The sequence below is a fragment of the Mastigoproctus giganteus genome, chromosome 6 (genome assembly GCF_048544385.1).
Source record: "Mastigoproctus giganteus isolate SK-2022 chromosome 6, ASM4854438v1, whole genome shotgun sequence".
NCBI lineage: Eukaryota > Metazoa > Arthropoda > Arachnida > Uropygi > Thelyphonidae > Mastigoproctus > Mastigoproctus giganteus.
This window is the reverse complement of record NC_143580.1, coordinates 57,044,780-57,058,766: the sequence shown is the minus strand read 5'-3', so window position 1 is coordinate 57,058,766 and position 13,987 is coordinate 57,044,780. Positions and strand designations below refer to the sequence as shown.

The following is a 13,987-nucleotide window of genomic DNA, read 5'->3' as shown; positions in this document are numbered from 1 at the left end:
TTACGTAAGTTTTTGTCAGCCAGTGCAAACTTAAAAAATCATGGAAATATCGTAATCTGAACCCAATAACACTTCCTTTTTTTTTTTTTTACTTCGTTCCAAGTCTTGGAAGTTGAAAATTTCGCTGTATTACTAAGCTATTTTGTCTTTCTAAAAGGTCATATTTATGATGGAAATCGCGCTACCCTTTCATCGTTATCATGTGTTCCTCCGTTATAAGAATCAATTTTGAATGCCTTTGTGATATTTTTCTAAATCATTTCTGGAGGTCATGACCAAAAAACAATAAAAACAATTTGCACTTTCCAGTTTATTGAACTTTTCTGTCAGTGCATATATAAACGGGGAGTAAACTGGAACTTATTGCATTTGCGATAATCCCGATATTATGGTTAAATGAGTTCCGCTTCACTGAAATATTCAATCATATAAAAAAAAAAAATTTTCAGAAACTTCTTAATTCCTATTTACGTATTACAATGATGAAGGGAAAGCACCCAACAAAAAGTGCAAGTGGTGGATAGTTCCAGGAAAAGAAACAAAATTGATATAAAAATGAAGATAAAAATGATTAAGAAGTACGAAGCAGGACAGAGTTTGTCATCTATTGCAAGGGAATTATGTCTCGTTGCCTACAACAGTTAATGCTATTTTAAAGGACAGTGCACGTGTAAAAGAACATGTCAAAGGATCAATGCACTTAAGATCATTAGTGATCACAAAACAGCATTCAGGTGTTATATCGAAGATGGAACAGCTGTTAATAATATGGATCAAAAATCAGATTCAGAAGTGAAGTTGCCAGTGTCAATTCTGCAGCTGCAGAGAAATTTTGTAATGTGTTGGAAAAAAATTATTGATGAAGGTGGCCATTCAACGCAGCAAATTTTTAACGTTGACGAGACTGCTCTGTATTGGAAAAATATGCTGGATGGAGCATATATTGCCAAAGAAGAAAATACAATGCCAGATTTCAAGGCATCAAAAGCATGACACCGCCGCCACCAGCTTGTTTTTGTCCCATGGTGCAACAGGAAACATGATTCATCAGACCAGACGACCTTCTTCCAATCACTCAAGGTCTAGTTTTGATGCTCGTATGCTCATTGTAGGCACTGTCGCCAGTGAACCGTGGTTAGCATAGGCACCCAGAGTGGCCTGCGGCTACGCAGCCCCATTTTCAGCAGGGTTTGATGTACTGTGTGTGTTGTGACACATTACTCCAATTACCGGCAAATTGCACCAGTCACCCTTCTGTTGCCATGTGCCATCCGGGAGAGCCTTTGAGCATCAATGAGCAATGGTTGTCCAACACGTCGCTAGCAGTTCATGGGTTCCCCCTCCTTGGCCCACTTTCGGTAAGTACTAACCACGGCTGACCATGAGCATCTCCCCAGCTGTGCCATTTTGGATATGCTCTGACCCAGTCGTCTGGCCATTACACTTTGGCCTTTGTCAAACTCACTTAAGTCCGCTGCCTTTCCCATCAGAAGAAGAAGAGTGACACTGATGAAAGGAGCTCAGTATCAGGTGTTTTTTATACCGTGTCCCGACCTGTGCATGCACCGTAGTTCACCAGCAGTTGCTTCGATTTGCATAACAACTTGCTGGTCTTAACGTTTTGGTTCATTGGTGTATAATAGAAAGTGTTTATAAAGTTCCATATCAGGCTCATAATGCTGTAAAAAGCATTACTGTCCCTGTGGTTAGAGATTACACATTGGACAGTGATGCTTTATAAATTGTGTAATTGTAATTGTGGAATGATTATGGGAAAGATGTGAGATGGTTTCACTTCTCTTCTTCACCGTGTCCTTCCAAACCTAAATGACTTTCCATTTATTTTCTGGTGTGAGTTATCAAATGTGTAATTAACGTTAGCTGTTTTTACTTTTATTACATGATGTGATCACCTTTGTAATGGTAGTGTAGTTCTTTTCATATGCTATATAACATATGTTGAGTGTGAAGATAAACAATTTTCTGATCATGGTCTTCCAATCTGGAAATAAAATTTCAAGAGAATGAACCATCATTTCTCTCCTTCACAAAAAACTTCACATAAAGAAATCAGGTGTGCAATATTATTATTATTATTACTAGCTATATAGTGCAAGGAAGCCTGAGGCTTATTCTGCACCAGCTAAAAAATATTTTCCAAGTTACCCTGAGAGAGAAGTACAAGGGAATCATCAAGAAAGAGAAGAATGATGATATCCAGCTCAGGACCCTGGGTGTGCCAAGCCCATACTCACCAGATGTGAGCCCCTGGGGTTGTATATGGAGAATCATGTTATTGCTTTTCATTGATAGTCATTAATTGTCACTTAAAATCTTAGCTTTAAATTCTCATTTATCTGAAGCTCAATGTGAAAAGCCCCACTGTGATGGCATTTATTGCATCCAATGTTTGGCCAAAGTTACTATTTTGTTATATTGATGTAGATGCTACTAATAAGTGTCCTCTTCTGCATTATTTTTGTGACTGCTTGTGGTGATCCATAATGCTTTTATCCACTCTGCTTTGTAAAGTCAATCATTTTAGGAGTTATCGTGTACACACTAGCTATTGAGACATCAAGTTTGGTGGAGGATCATGGTTGTGAGAAAATGAAGGCATACTCCCCCAATATGAATCCTCGTTGCACTGCAAGAGGATTCATAGTTTCTTTAGTGAAGAATATGCTTGGATGATAGTGACTTTTGCTTTTCATAGAGATGGGTAAATTTTCATATTATTCAATGTAAAGAAATACACATTTTGCCTGTTCTATGAGTTAACAGGCAAAATGTGTATTTCTTTACATTGAATAATATGAAAATTTACTCTTTTTCTCAATGGTGTATATCTGAGGGATGATCAAAAAATCCTTATATATAACATTAAGAACATATGAATGTCTATATTTGCATGCGACTTTTAAATAAGATTCATAATTCTAATATCAACCTAAACTCCATACTTAGATATCAACTTTATCAGAGGAATTGGTATAGCATTTTTTTTTAAACAATTCTGATAAATGCAGAGTAAGACTTCGGTCTGAGTTACAGCTTAAGTTGAAATTCATTTATTTTTTCCTGTGTGTCCAAGGGTCTGCTGCTCAAACTAGTTTTTTTTCCTTTCTTCTTAACACCTGTGTTCTATTTTTGTTTGTATATTTTCTAATCTCTATCTTTTATGGAACCTTTCTCTTTGCCTTTATGAAAGGATTTCACTTCTCTTTTTCCACTGTGTTCTGCCTAACCTAAATGACTTTCCATTTATTTTCTGGTGTGAGTTATCAACTGTGTAATTTAAACTGAAATTATGGTTTTAAATAAATTTTAACTGTAAATTATGCAGTTTCTTATTTTGAGCATTATTTTTTCATTTTTCCCCCTATTAAGGACTTATGTACCAGATTGGAGACTTGCTTTTATATCATCCTGATCAGCCACCACACTCTAGACTTTATGTACCTTCACCTTCATCTTTTGGCTTACCATATGATAACTTGCACATAAAAACCCAAGATGGAACTGCCATAAATGTGGTATTTGTGAAACAAAATTCAGCAATTATTGGACAGGTTCCTACGATACTGTATCTTCATGGGAACGCAGGAAACATTGGTCATAGGTATAGTATTTTACTTTTCATTAATTTATTACAGAATTGCATTTTCTTTTTGTGATAACTTTAGTTTTTTTTTATACAAATAACAATGCATATCATGTCATAGAACTGTATCTCTCTAGTACTTTACTTTTTTTTTTGGTTAATTACAAAAACATCAACTACAAAATGATTTTGTAGTTAACATTGTTTGACACTAAACCCTCAATTTGAAAATTATTGTATTGCTAGTAATTTAATAATAGTTTATACTCAAAACAAATGAATCATACATAATTTGCTAATGGTTTTGACAAAAGAAGTTTAGGGATTTTATTTTTAAAATTAATAATGAAATCATGAATCAAAATCTTAAGTATGAAAATTATCTACTAAATATGCAACTTGACTTGCTACATATTTGTGTGCTCTTAAAATAATATTTTCTGCTGTGCAAGCCAAAGCTTTTCACACTATGTAGATGAGAATTTTGTACAAAATTGGAGCTTTTATGTTTGCTATTGAAATGTTCTTTCTCGGTTTTTTATGAGGAAGAACTTAGTTCAATGCTGTTTACAATCACAAATAATCATACAAAAATTATTTTATTTACTTTACTTTTAATGCATTAAATAATATAAAACATTCTATTATATGCAGTGATGTGTTTGCTCACTATTTCTTATCACTGTCCATGAACTTCATAGAAAGACAACTCCAAGTATTAGTAATAAAATTTCTTTATGGATTAAGCATGATGAATACAGACTGTGCTAAGAAAAAACATAGTAGTTCATATTTAGTATTAGTATTAGTAATGGCCGTATGGTGCAAGAAAGCCTATGGCTTATGCTGCACCAGCCAAAAAAAAAAAAAAAAATCCGAACAAAACAATGATAAAAACAAAAATTAAATAAATAAATAATAATAATTAATAAATAAATAAAAATAATAAAATGAAATTAAAAATTAAATAAAAAGGAAATTAATCCTATCATCCTTTGCGCTTCCCTTACCCGAAAGTACTATCCAGATGACCTTTGAATTTCCCCAAACTGTCGGCCTCTACCACCCATGAAGGCAACTTATTCCAGTAATTTATAACTCGCTGGCTAAAATAAAACTTCCTGCAGTCCAATCTAAACATTTCCCCGCGTAACTTGAATTTATGTCCCCTAGTTCTAGCATCATTTATAATCTTGAAAATTTTGTCCTCATTCATTTTACTGATGCCTCTCAGAGCCTTAAACACCTCAATCAAATCTCCTCTAAGGTGTCTAGTTTCCAAACTCTGCAACCCACATATTCGAAGTCTTTCTTCATAAGGACGCCCTTTTGCCGATCTCACCAGGCGAGTTACCCTTCTTTGCACCCTTTCAAGAAGCTCGATGTCTTTCTTTAGGTGCGGTCTCCATACTTGAACACAGTATTCCAAGTGTGGTCTAACATAGGCCTTATATAATGGGATTATCACGTCCCTATCTCTACTTGCAAAAGTTCGATAGATCATCGATAGGACACCATGGGCCTTCCTTGCAACCTGTTTACAATGCTCAGAGAATGTCATGTCTGACCGTATCATAACACCCAAGTCCCTTTCCTCCAGTACTGGGTTTAGTTGAACTCCACCAAGTGAATAAGTTATTTTGGGATTACTGTTTCCCAGGTGTAATACCTTACACTTTGTTGGATTAAAGCACAGCTGCCATTTTTCTGACCATTCTTGAAGTCTATCTAGGTCTCTCTGAAGAAGCTCAGCTTGACAGTGATCATTAACTACTCTACCAATTTTAACATCATCTGCAAATTTAGACATCACGCCCTCTATCCCTTCATCAATGTCGTTTATGAAAATTAAAAACAACAGTGGTCCTAATACTGATCCTTGGGGAACCCCACTTCTTACATCAACCCAATCTGAGGAATAGCCATTTATCACAACCCTCTGCCTCCTGCCCTGAAGCCATCCTTCTATCCATCTAAGGATTTTCCCAGTGATTCCAACCTGTTCCAGCTTATAAAGCAACCGCTCATGTGGGACTGAGTCAAAAGCTTTGCTGAAATCTAAATAAACAATGTCGAAATTATTCCCTAAATCCAACTCGTGAGTGACCCTTTCGAAATAGCGAACCAGATTTGTTAAACATGATTTTCCCTTTACAAAACCATGCTGAGTATCCTTGAGAATTTCAATTCTATCCAAATGATCCTGAATTCCACCCTTGATCAATGCCTCCATGATTTTCCCTACTACTGAAGTCAGACTGACAGGTCGATAATTTCCAACTTCACTTTTAGAGCCACCCTTATGTATGGGAGATACATTTGCACTTTTCCAATCCAAGGGAATCTCCCCAGAGTCTAGTGATGCTCGCATAACCAGCCTCAGTGGTTCAATGCACTCGCTTGCCGCCTCTCTCAAGATTATAGGGTATATTCCATCAACTCCAGGAGCCTTACTAGTCTGTAGGCTCGAAAGTTTTTTCATTAAATAATCTTGGGAAATTTCAATATCATTAATTACATATTTTTTAACTTCGCTCCCACAATTTCCCATTGCCACAAAAGGCTTTTCATTTGTAAATATCGATGCAAAATAACTGTTGAGTTCATCTGCAACGGCAGCTGGTGTATTTATTACTATCCCCTTTCCCTTACGTAAAGGTCCGATCTGGTTTGTCCTGCTCTTCTTGGCATTTATATATGTGAAGAATTCTTTATCCCCCCTCTTTGCTCTGTTTGCTAGTGATTTCTCATAAACTGCCTTTGCCTGTCGAACCTTTTCTGTGGCTCTATTACACACCACCTTGTAGCTGTTATAGGCTTCAGTACTTTTTATTGCTCTGTAACGTTTCCATGCCACCTTTTTCTGCTCAAGTAATGTGGCAACTTCACTATTCATCCAACTTGGAACCCTTCTCGTGGAGTATTTTTTTAATGGTATATACGCATTCAAGGCATCTGTGATTAATGTTTTAAAAGCGTACCACAGTTCAATTGTATTCATTCTCTGCGCGATATCTACCCAGTTAATAGAGGCCATGTAGTACCTTAAGGCATCGTAATTTCCTTTTCTGAAATTAAAACCCATTCCTTTGCCTTTTACTTCTGCTACCTCTCTCGTCATCATCCACCGTAGAACTCCGTGATCACTTCCTGCTACTGGTTCCTCTACTGTCAGCCCTGTTATGTCATCTGATTCATGTGTGATGATGAGGTCTAGGATATTCTTTTCTCTAGTACTTTCCCTGACATGTTGATACAAATAACAGTCATCTAGTTGATTTAAAAATTTTGTTCCCCCTGTCGAGTTTCCTTCCCATTTACTCCAATCAATTAGAGGCAAATTGAAATCACCCATAATAAGGCATTGACGCTTACTTGCCCATTCCATTTGCATGTAGAGGCTTTTGTCATAGTCTTCACAATCACCTGGTCTGTAGATTACGCCTACTCGCATTGTACCTTTGTTTCCAACTATCTCACACCATACAGACTCTATACTAGCATGTGAAATGTCTGAATCTGGGAAAGCTATCGTCGCACTCAGGCTGCTTCTGATAAGAAGCATTACCCCACCACCCCTTCTATCTACTCTATCCTTCCTAAATACATTTATACAAGCCGTACTGAAACTCATCATCCCCAATTTCCGGGTGGCACCACGTCTCCGTAAGCCCTATTATGTCTGCGTTACTTGTTTTAACCAGCAGTTCGAATTCGCTCATTTTATTGACGACACTTCTAACGTTACTGTATAAACAATTAAGATTTACTGTTCTTGTATATTTAACAACCCTAACACAACCCTTGAAGTTTTTTAGGCTCTCTTCCCTGGCATTAGCTACCCGCCCACGTGAAACGTCTTTGCCCCCAGAACATCTAGATAATACGTCCAGTTGGGGTAACAGATAAGAACTCTTAAGGTATGTGCAAGAGTTACATTGACATTTACAAGAAGCATAAAATGCATTCGGACTTGAACTGTGGCTGGCTAATTATGTGATACTGCTCGAGTTGCATTTTATTTATGGGTTTGATTCTTGATAACAAGCTTATAGAACATGTATAATACATACAGATGAACTAATAGAGAAATTTACTCAGCATTGTCTCTGCTGTGCTTACTTCATCTGTACCAAATCCAAATTGGATCATGTCTGTACTACGATGCACTATCATACGACTGCTAGAGTGAGAGAGAATGAGAACATTCAGATGGCTTAATGCTGTCCATCACATATCCTTTGAGTTGGCCTGGGTACTTCTAGAGCTTCCAGTGTTGAAAGTTTATATATTGAGATGCATGAACCTCCACTTTATCTTAGGAAGAAGTTGCTGTTGCTGAACTATACAGTCATAATTCAGAGCTGTCCATCTGTATTACATTGATTTATAATTTAGTAAAAGAACAGGATTATATTTCAGTAGAGGTGTTGAAATAATTTGATGATAGTATGCTGCTTTACATTTAATTTTTCTATTGTATGGGGATGCTGTTTTGCTCATGTTAGAAATGACATTATTCATAAGTTGGCCTAAAGTTACTAATTTTATTTTCTGATTGAGGCCACTTACCATCTGATGAGACAGATGGTAAGTCTAGAACATGACAGTGTCTTGAGTTTTTGATGAATTGCAGAATCACCTCTTTTGGTGATACTATTCACTTAAAATGTGAAACTAGTAACTTTCAGTTGATAGTGGATGATTGATGTTTTTAACACGTTCCAGCTGGGGCATTAATTTAACATGAAGCCTAAGAAACAGATAGACTCACGACTTTCATTTCCCAAATGATGACTGTGTTTTTTTCATAATTTGGTTCATTTAAGTGACAAATAACACAGTATATGCAAGAAAAATGGGTTGTCATTTGTTTTTTGTGAAAATTTGATAGCGACCCACTGCTGATTCGCCCCGCCCTATGGTGCTAATTATTGCCAATGAACGGGGATAAGCGGCAGTGAGTCGCCAATGCACGTGCTTGGTACCATGACGAGCATTGTTTTCCAATTTGTTCATACTCTGTGAGACTGACAGTAGTTATTGCCTCCATATTGATTTTATTTCAAATATGTGCACATGTGGAGAACATTTTGTTTATCACTATAATCTAGAGATTGAGGTAAACTCTTTAGATATTTCGAATTTTTGTTTATTGTATTTATAGATACCTATTTCCGAAATGAACCCCTATTTTTAAGGAAAACGAGCTAAAGATAAGAATGTTTGATGGATATAAGTGATAGGATGATTCAGATGTACCTCTTTTGAAAGAAAAAGGCGCCCAAAAACATGATGAAAATCGTCCAGGGACATCAAGACAAAAGAGAAGCCACAATATTTCTTTAGTGATGAATCCGATGATTTAGACCTACATTCCAATTACAGTGATGGTGATGATAAGATCCAAACCTCAGAAGAATCTGATGAATATCATGAAATCAGTGATAAAAATAATGACCCAAATTCTCAAGTAATCTCCAATGCATCTAAGTCTGAAAATGTTATTTGGCACGAGGTAGGAAAAACTAATATTTCAATTAATGAATATAATAAAGATGCTGAAATCCTTGTTGATGTTGATTTGAACCAACCTTACCACATATACAAACTGTTTCTAGCCGATGATATCCTTCAGATGATGGTGACTGAAACCAACAGATATGCACAGTACTGTTTGTCATCAGCAGCTAGTAATATATGAACACCCAAAAAGAAGAAAGCTGATTGGAGACCAACCACTGAACCAGAAATGGAAAAATTTCTTGGAATATTATTGATAATGGGAATTGTTCATGTCCCAGATATAAGATTATACTGGTCAAAAAAAGATTTATACTTGAATAATCTCATTAGGAAATCTATAAGTAGAGATCATTTCCTAGATCTGCTGAAATATTGGCATTTCTCTGACAACGAAACTGCCAATGGACAAGATCGTCTCAACAAAATAGGAATTTTCAAAGCATGTTAAAGCCAGGAAAAAACTTGGTAATTGATGAAAGTTTGATCCCTTGGCGTGGAAGGGCTACTCTTTTGCCAGTATATCCCTAACAAATCTCATAAATTATGTTTGCCGGAGGGATATACTCATGAAATCTCTATTTATACCGGAAAGGGCGATTCAGTGGAAGGTAAAGGACATTCTCATGCCGTCTCAATGAAAGACGTGTCCTTTATTCGGATAATTTTTACACCAGTTTCCCTCTAGCACAAGAATTATTAGAAAAGAAAAAACCTTTCTCTGTGTGACTCTAAGAAGCACTCGAAAAGGAATACCAAGGAATATTACAGGGGAAAAAATGAAACGGTGAGACATAATCGCTCTTGAGAATAACAAAGGAGTGAAAATCATGAAATGGATCGATAAAAGACCAGTAATGATGCTAACAACATGCAAAACTCTTCAGCGTAAAATTACTGAGACAGGAAAGAAAGGAAGAAAAAATTAAGAAACCCGATGTTATTATCAGCTACAATCAAGCACAGAAGGGAGTGGATATATCTGACGAAATGGCATCATATTATAGTAGCCTCCGTAAAATAGTATAAAAAAGCTGCAATGGAGATCATCTTTGGTACCATGCTAGTCAATGCATGGGTGGTACAGAGTAAATTTTGGACTAATAATGGTCTATCCATCCTTCAATTCTGAGAAAGTATAATATACAGTTTATTGAATAGTGAGAAAAGTAACAAAGGCACCTGACAGAATTCATACTTTTTTGTAAAATGGAAGGTCAAGCAAGGAAAGTTAGGAAACGTTGCAGGGAGTGTTACAAGAAAATTTCTGAAAAAGAAGGAAAGAAAGAAGCAGACTGGAAGGCAAAAAAAGTTAAAACATTTTGTCCAAATTGTGAAAATCAACCCACTTTGTCTAGAATGCTTCAACATAATTCACTGTAAACAAAAATAATTATATTTTAAATAAAAACTGTCAACTGTTGGTTCCTTTTTCTATTCCAACTACTGTGATTTTATATACCCCACACAATTCATCAACCGGTGAAATACCACCACTTTGCTTATTGGAGGCTTGAAGTGGTGAAACTCATGTTTAGTCTCTAGAGCAAAGTTTCTGGCATCCCCCTCCCCCCATACTTCTCCTTCAACCCATGCATGGTACTAAGTACTATAGGTTTTGATACCTTTCGTGTTTGGGGTTTTCATGAAAAAAAAAAAAAAACCTCAGTAAATAAAATAAAATATTGATCCTGGGATGACACTTGTAGATAAATATATATGGAGGACGGGTGAATCCGATAAAATGCTAAACACTGGGCACTTAATGCCAAAACTGAATACAAGACTTGTAGCACAATGAGACATCCGTGGGTCACAATGTTCGATGATAATTAGCTGCAGGGACCCACTGGTGGATCACTTTGCCCAGCAGACATTAGAGCAGTGATCCATCGGTGGGTCGCCCCAGCATTAACGTGCACATAAGCTCTGGAAGGAGTAGAAGTTCTGTTTGACAGAAAAATAGAATACAGAGCAATGTACTATTATCAAATTATATCAATGATTTATAATGGTCATCCATTCATTACAGAAATAAACCCTTTATTTGGCTACAAGAGTTTAATTCAGTACTGAAATGCCCATCTTGATAAAATCCATGGGATGATGTTAATTCATTGCAAGATAGAAAATGCAAAGTACTGCTCCTTTTGTTTTTTAAGGGAGATCCTATTAAAAAAAAAGGATAAAGATTGGGATATAAAAGAGCTTTGTTTGAACCTTACTTTCACTTCTCTAAGTTGTATTTTTTAGGAAACACACATTGGGGAAATCGTTCCAGAGACCAAAAGTATAGATCATTAATGAATGCCATCTGGGTAATGTGCATCTTCTGAAATTTGGTTTGCAGCCCACACTATAATTTTTATTGAAAGAAGTTAGTAGTAGGCTAGTACCATGGACAGATTAAGGGTAGGTGGGTAAGTTTCTTCTGGCTTAACAACTTTCACTTTTATTTTTTTCACCTGTACTTTTCTTCTAGCTTCCCAATCCTTTCAGGCTCCTGGAAAAGCATAAGATTCAACTGAGTAGATAAGTTAAAAATTAATAATCATATCTGGATTAAAGATGTTACAATATGGACAGAGCCATGCTGAAATAAGCACATACCCACTTTTCCACCTGCCTATGAGAAGGATCGGCATGAATCCTTTTATACAAAATAAATTCCTACATTTCTCTTTTCCTAAACCTTCATTGATTTTGTTAATTTTTGATCTCTGTGTGATATGTTGAACTGATGTGGATTCAAAAACAAGGAAGGATGACTTGTGTAGTTTGTTGTAACCATGTTATACTGATGATGCTAAGTGTGATACAGCCCCAAACTGATTGTAGCAACTGTACTGTGTACTATAAAGTGTCTTCTTCAAAACAAATAATATATACAGAGTTTCAATAAGAAATAGCTGCACATTGAAAGGACAGAATTCATGGGATACCTATTTCCTGGGCAATGCGATGCTGTCACCCCCTCTTGCTAGTGGACGTACCCACCGCTTGGCAGATATATAGGTACATTGCATTCATGTAGACAGTCATTTGATGTCAGTATGGATAAATGTTGTGATTTAACCAACTTTGAAAGAGGGATGATAGTGGGTGCCCGACACATGGTCACTCTATCGTGGAGGTGGTACCGAAATTGCACTATCCCCATTCGACAGCGTCAAGAGTGAATATGAAATATTTACTGAATAACATCTCATCATGAACAGCACTGTGGGCGGTGGATGAATGTGGCAGTCAACGTCTGTCTTACATTGTTTCAGCCAACCAGAGAGTGACAGTGGCACAAATCACTGCCAGCTTCAACAAGAAAGGTGCCAGAAATGTCTCCATCAGATGATCATTAGCTGCAATAGGTTATCGGAGATGCTGACCCACCAGAGTCCCATTGCTAACATCACGACACAGGTCTTCTGAGTGGATGGGAGGGTGCATATCTGGCGGAAACCACACGTTGGGACCTCTGAATGGTTCAGGTTACATGTGCATCCCTTCATCGCCATGGTTCGAAGAGTATTGTGTAGATGTTACTGCCATGGAATGCTGTGGAAAGGTCTGTTCGAGCTTTGGATCCTCGACCCGGGAATGTGACAGAATTATGGATGGAAATACCCATGGAAAGCTTTTGTTAACTAATGGACTCAATGCTTCGCCTTGGGCCTACCCGTTACTAGGTAGGTATCTCATGATTTCTACTCAATACTATCTTGAAAAAAATTACGTCTACACTAATTCAAATGATTTTTTTTGGATTGTCACTTATACAAGGATATCAGGAATTGAACAAACTCCACTGACATTGCTGAACATCAAATAAAAAAATTGTGAATTTTGTTCAGATGCATATAGATAATGCTTTATCAAGAGGTAGGACATATTCAACATTATTAATCACTAAATAGATGAATACAATATTGTCGAGGATGATGCAAGGTGCCATAGACCTTGCTTGTATCCCACTTTACAAGCATTATTCAGGCTGATTTTGCTCTTGATGTAGGCACCTATATATGGTGAGGGCCTCTCAGTACCCACAGCTGGTTACTCACTAATATCAGGAATTTGGTATGTTTGCTGTGCACTGTGACAGTGGAATCCTTTCAACATGCCACTTAGTCTCTGCTTAGTGAGGTGATCTTGGGATGATTCACCTACAAATGTACCACTTATCTAAACAATTGTATTGAGGCCAAACTCCTACCCTGATGGTCCAAGAAGTAGTTATAGTGCATGGGGAGCTCAGGAACAGAGTCAAATAAAAATCTATATGAATCCCAACAAGGTCTCTACAAAAAATTATGCCAAAGGATCAGGTGAAGACATTTCACTAGTGAAAAGCCTATAGGAAAATTGTTACCTTTCTTTATTATTGGTAGTAGTGATAAATGATGTAAGGAAGCAGGATTTGAAAGTCTCCTTAAAATCAGTCAAAGAGCTTTGTTCTGGAGACATCCTTTTAGGAATGAAAAGCACTTGGAACAGCTCCATCTATTGGGAAAATACTAATCATAGTAACACTGCATGAGGCATTGAACTTGTTCTGAAAACAAATATTTGTATATAGGGATCTCATCCTTATTTTAAATTTGCTAATGTTTCCTAATTCAATCACAGCCATACATTACTAATCCACTAAGATGCTTTAAATGTCAGAAATTGTATTTTCAGCTCCAGAAGCCATGTGTATTAATTGTCAAGACTAGCACCCTGCTGGAAGAAAAAGAAATACAGAACTGAACATATCATCCCAGGAGGTGAGAAAAGCAGCAAAACCAGCAAAGAAGTGTTCCATTGGGACACAAAATGGAAATGACTAATCCACTGAAATAATCATTCACTCCCATTGCCTCC

The 13,987-nt window shown here is 36.7% G+C and overlaps 1 protein-coding gene across 2 annotated transcripts in view; it reads left to right on the top strand.

Moving 5' to 3' along the window:
* Nucleotides 1-13,987, top strand: part of Bem46 (abhydrolase domain containing 13-like protein Bem46) — a 67,074-nt gene that overhangs the window by 30,761 nt on the left and 22,326 nt on the right. For both annotated transcript variants that reach the window (XM_090375162.1, XM_090375161.1), the window contains exon 2: nt 3,391-3,622. In XM_090375162.1, coding sequence (XP_090231288.1) covers nt 3,391-3,622 — 232 coding nt within the window. The remainder of the gene's footprint in view (nt 1-3,390; nt 3,623-13,987) is intronic.